Source organism: Mastomys coucha, unplaced genomic scaffold, assembly GCF_008632895.1.
Source record: "Mastomys coucha isolate ucsf_1 unplaced genomic scaffold, UCSF_Mcou_1 pScaffold6, whole genome shotgun sequence".
Lineage (NCBI taxonomy): Eukaryota > Metazoa > Chordata > Mammalia > Rodentia > Muridae > Mastomys > Mastomys coucha.
Window position 1 is genome coordinate 51,836,739 of NW_022196912.1, and position 5,528 is coordinate 51,842,266.

The following is a 5,528-nucleotide window of genomic DNA, read 5'->3' on the forward strand; positions in this document are numbered from 1 at the left end:
CTTCACACACGTTTGTGTTCATCCGGGTTACCTCTTGAGTTTGCAGAATCTTTGTTAGCTGTCATTTTTTCAGTCTATTGAACTCCAGAGATTCCACATGTATATGAATATGGTGTTTTATCATTCAGGTACTTTCCAGTGTAGAAAAGTTGCCAAAGTTATAAAGCTCTATGGATTTTTCACACTTTAATCACCTTATATCTGTATGTCCATATATAAAATATTACATATCTACATACATATGGCTAGGCCACTGTTCTACAACTGAGCTACATGCTAGCCCTGTTTTTATTGAACACCAGGTAAAGATTTTAATGTCTAGAAGTCATTTTTGTCTGCCTATCTATTTCACTATAGTAGTCAGTCTTGCAAATGACTTTACATTATCTCCACATCCTGCTGCTTATGCCCCAGTGTATTGTATAGGCTTTTACATTCAGTAGGGTTGGCCTTGAAGAACAGAGAATGAGTGCTGTCATTTCCAGTACTGGGTTACTAAAGATTATCTTTTTGCTTAGGCTCCCCCTATGATTACTCAAAGATGCAGGAAGCCAGCTTATGCTGTGAGGGCACTCAGGTAGCTCAAAAGGAGGCTCTGGCTAAGAGGAGGCGGAGCTGAGGCATCCAAAATCGTTAGCTTGGAAGCAGCTCCTGCAGCCTCCAGATGGCAGCCCCAGCCAACTGTTTGACTGTAGCTACAGGAGGGCCTAGGCTCAGGGCAGAGCCACTCCCAGATAAAAAAACAAAACAAACGGTGAAATCATAAGTGTACTTAAAGCTAAACGTTGGGATTATTTATTATGCTAATTAAGCTAATCACTTTTATAATTAGTTCAAATTCTACTTTAAAAGGGAAAATAGGGCTGGACGTAGCTCCGTTGGTAAAGCGTTTGCCTAGGATGCAGAGTTCTAGGTTTAATTCCCAGGACTCCACAAATCCTGTGTTGTGGTGCCTGAGTGTAATCCCAGTACTTGGAAGTGACCGTAGGACAAACAGAAGTTCAAGGTCAGACTCAGATAGAGAGTAGAAGCCAACTGTAAGCTCCGTGTGACCCTGTCTCAAAAAACAACATGGCAAAAGACTCCGGAAGCTTGTCTCAGAGGAAGACATAGCTTTAGTTTAAGGATTCATTAAACTCTTGCTATGGAATATGCATCTCCATGCCTAAGTACTTCAAAATTACTATCAGCTTTGGGGAAGTTAACTGACTTTCCATATTTGTTATAGTCTAGTAAAGATTTCTTAAATAGAAGTGCTGCATGTTCTTACTTATTTATCTGTTGTGGCAGGGGCCTTGTCTACACCCAGTGAATTTAGGATTTTTTTTTTTCTTTAACTTTTGCTTGAACTATATGAAGTTATTTTCAGGATTAAAAACAAACAAACAAACAAAAAACAAAAGAGAATTGGGAGCTGATGAGATGGCTCAGCAATTAAGAACACTGGTTGCTCTTACAGAGGATCTGGGTTCAATTCCCAGCATCCACATGGCAGCTTAGAACAGCTTGTAACTCCAGTTCCAGGGGATCCAATGCTTTCACAGACATGAATGCAGGCAAAACACCAATGCACAGAAAGTAAAAAATTAAGTAAATTGTAAAAAAGAAAAAACAAACAAAGCAGCAATAGATGAGATGATACAGATGGGAGATTGGTCATTGGTCATCAACTCGAAGACCTCAGATAACTGCCCATTTTCTGTTTTGCTGCTTTTGAGAGGGAAGGTCAAATTACTGCACTTTAGTGGTCTTCAACTTTTTACTCATGTTTCCCTAAAACGAAGGGAAAACTTTTTAAAATACTGACACACAATTAAATGTGAAACATCTAGTATGAAATAAATGTACAAAAGTCAACATAAAATATTATGTGGTAAGTTGAATGTAACATGTAATACTTGATCTTAGATACATCCAAAATGTTTTTAAAATCCATGTATTGGAGGAACAATTTTAGTTTACTGTTTACGAAGCATGCCTGCTACAAATCCTAACTAGCAGTTAACATTTGTCAAATTAGTTGACCAAACTTCTTATTATTTGTTTTTAGTTACCTTTTCTCCCCATGTAGCCCAGGCTGGCCTCAAACTCACAACTCTTCTGCCTATAGCTTCTGAATGCTGAGATGAGCACGTGCCACTATGTTGTTTTGAAATGAAAACATTTGCTATTAACACACATTGATGCAGGCTCTCTGATGTGACAATTATTTCATTTCACAGTTCTCATTTTCATGTAGGTGGGAAGGAAGCTAGGTAATAGACTTATGTAAACTGATGATTTTGGAAGAAGTCACTTCCTCCCTGGCTTTTTTTTTTTTTTTTCCCTCATAGGACAATCTAAAAATATCAGATTCTAGGGCAAGATGGCTCAGTGGGTACACCTGCCACCAAGCCTGTGACCTATTTCAATCCCTGGGGCCTACCTTGGTGAAAGGAGAGGACTGACTGCTGCTTTCCTCTGACCTCTATCTGAGCAGCACAGGAATGTATACACAGGCACACACTAAGTAACTGTAGTTAAAAAAAGAGTATCATAGCAAATGAGACGACTTACCAGTTAAGAGCACTGGATCCTCTTGCAGTAGACTGACTGGGCTTCAAGTATGAGCACCTACAAGTGGCTCAGAGCTGACTATGATTCCAGTTGCAGGGCGTCTGACGCCTGCCTTCCATGGGTACTGCCTACATGTGATACAAGCAGGTGAAACTGCCCCCTACCACGCGCGCACACACACACACACACACACACACACACACACACACACACACACACACACACACCTGCCTCTGCCTCCCAAGTGCTGGGATTAAAGGTAGGCGCCACCACTGCCGGGATCCAAGGTTATTATGGTTAGTTTTAATGTCAAGTTGCTACAAATTTGAATCACCTGAGTTGGGAGCTGCACTTGATGACTGGTCCTGATTGATGTGAGAAGCCCCGCCCCGATGTGGGCAGCACCTTCTGGTAGGAGTTCAGATTCAAAAAGGGTGCTTAGTGGATTTGTGCCTACTTTGCTGGCGATGATACCTTTGTTGATAGAGCTGGCATTTCTCCTGGGAATTCTGGACTTACTTTGTAGACTAAATGACTACTGGTTGTCACCCCTCAGTGACAGACAGCAGCTCTGCCAACTACTCCAACTGTTGATAACCTAGCCTCACAGATGAATACAGACTTCTCAGCATTTCAAGTGTGATTTGGCCTTGGCTACTATTTGGAAACCCACTTAATAGATCATGATAATCTATAGCATACATACATGTATATTTTCGTCCCCTTGGTTCTGTTCTTCTAGGGGACATGAAGCCTCAGTGAACAAACTGACTTTACCCAACAGTTCTACAGTTTTTCTTATCCTGGCCTTGGGGAGTATTGGTTAGCCACACATTTTCATTTCAGTTGGTTTCAATTGTCTACGGAATACATTATCAGGCTCCAACCCTACCATAGCCCTGACAGCAAGAGAACGCCGGGTTTTCCGAGTAAAGGCTGCAGAGTTCCAGAGTAATCAGATGCATTACATTGTGACCACTGAGAACAGGAATCTGGGGGGAGGGGCAATAGAATAAAAATCACCTCAATATACGAATACAAACCGATCCTGTAGCATGTACATTTCTCTAAGCTCCTGGGTGCTTATGCAAGGAAAACAGAAGCAAAATAGAACTCTAAGTTTACTTGTTTAACAGCTGTTAGTAACTTTGAGGTGTTCCTGGCAGTAAATACACAATAGGTTATTTCTATTTTACCATGAGGATAATCCAAAGAATAGAGTTTTTTTTCCCCCTCCATTAAATTTTTTGTGGTAGGGTCTTACACACAACTCCAAGCTAGCCTGAAGCTAATTATGTAGCCCAAGCCAGCCTCAATGTTGCAGCAACCCTCTGGCCTGAGCCCCCATAATACTGGGGTTCTAGGTTTGAATAACCATGCTCAGACGCAGTAGTTTTTATAGATAAGAAATGCAACCATTTAGTGTTTGGACAGGAAAAAAAAATAATGACACCTGTTTAAGAAGTAATGTTAAAAAAACAAACCAAAGAGAACTCTGGGGGCCCATGAGATGGCTTAGTGGGTGAAAGTGTTCAAGGAGAGAACTGGAATCCTCTGACCTCCATGCCCAGGCCTGTTCTCACACACCCCACCACACACCACACTAATAAATAAAATGCGATGAATATACACAAGGATTTTTAAAAAGCCGTTTATTTTAAAAAACTGGTTTGTCAAATCACATACACGAGCAGAAGAAACACAACTATTGAAGTGGCCCTGTAATACAGACACCAGTGGGGCGTTCACACAGTACCTGAAAATACAGCTAAAAAAGGGGTCTGCTGAGTATGGAGCTTCAGGTTCCTCCCTGACCCCTTGTTGAATGGCTTTAGTTAGCATACAGTGAGAGGTAGAGTCCCAAGTGTAGTAGCTGATGCCTCAGGGCTCCATTGAAACGAAACAGAAATGAAAACGCCTTCCCCTCTGACTGGGGGAGGCCTCGCCTATCATTTATTTCCTTGGTGCAAACAGAAGCCAAGTTTCCCTCCCCAATCGCTTCAGCATTCCCAACCGCAAAGTGTGGCGTTTTAATTTTTTTTTCTTTTTAGGCAGTGTGTTGGAGATATTTAGCTTTCTTCACCTTCTGATTCAGATTCTAAGAGAAAAGAAAGAAAAATCAGGTATTATCAGATTATGGAAAAGCTTCTAATGAGCAGACCAATGCTATGGGATATATTATGGATAATATCCCAATGCCTGGGATAATTTTTTTTTTACCATATATTAATTAGGCAAAACAGTTACACATGAGAATGGATAGAAAACCCTCCCTAACTTTTGCTTCCCAGTGAACTTCAGTTTTCTAACAATGCAGTTAATCCATGTACATCATTAACAGCATATATAGCCTTTGGTTAGCTGGGTCATCTACAACCTGCTTTTCATTCTGTGCTTTGATCTCCAGCAAGACTCACCTGGCAAAGGTGTTGAAACCCCCTCCAATCCCACTATGTGTGGCCAAGTGGATAATCTGAGTTTGTTTTTTATTATTCTTTTAAAAATGTTATTACCTTGCTTTCAGAAATGAACACAGAGATATAGGCAGAATAAAAATCTTTGCATATGAAGACACAGTGAGAATTTTAAGAAGAGAGAGAGAGAGAGAGAGAGAGAGAGAGAGAGAGAGAGAAAGAGAGAGAGAGAAACACAGAGAGAAAGAACCTAGAATAAAGCAATAAGCATTTGACCAGTAACTACCAGGGTTGTTACATGAAGTTACCTTCTTCTGCGTTTTGTAACCACTCCACAAACTTCTTCATCTGGTCAAGAAAGACGCTTTTGCCTTTGGCGGCATGTGCTTCTTTATACCACTTCAGTATTGCCTCTTCGCTCAGAACATCGGCTGCAGTCAGAAAGCAAGGTTGCCAAGTTACCACACGAATGTCATGTTTAAAAAAACAAAACAATTTCTGTATCCACTCCTCTGTTGAGGGACATCTGGGTTGTTTCCAGGTTCTGGCTATTATAAA

General features: G+C 40.8%; 1 protein-coding gene across 1 annotated transcript in view; it reads right to left on the reverse strand.

Moving 5' to 3' along the window:
* Window positions 1-4,191: 4,191 nt before the first annotated feature.
* Window positions 4,192-5,528, reverse strand: part of Bzw2 (basic leucine zipper and W2 domains 2) — a 61,808-nt gene continuing 60,471 nt past the window's right edge. The window contains exons 11-12 of the mRNA XM_031357774.1: window positions 5,279-5,401; window positions 4,192-4,654 (exon numbers count right to left, since the gene is read on the reverse strand). Of these exons, the coding sequence (XP_031213634.1) occupies window positions 4,626-4,654; window positions 5,279-5,401 (152 nt within the window). The 3' untranslated portion in view covers window positions 4,192-4,625. The remainder of the gene's footprint in view (window positions 4,655-5,278; window positions 5,402-5,528) is intronic.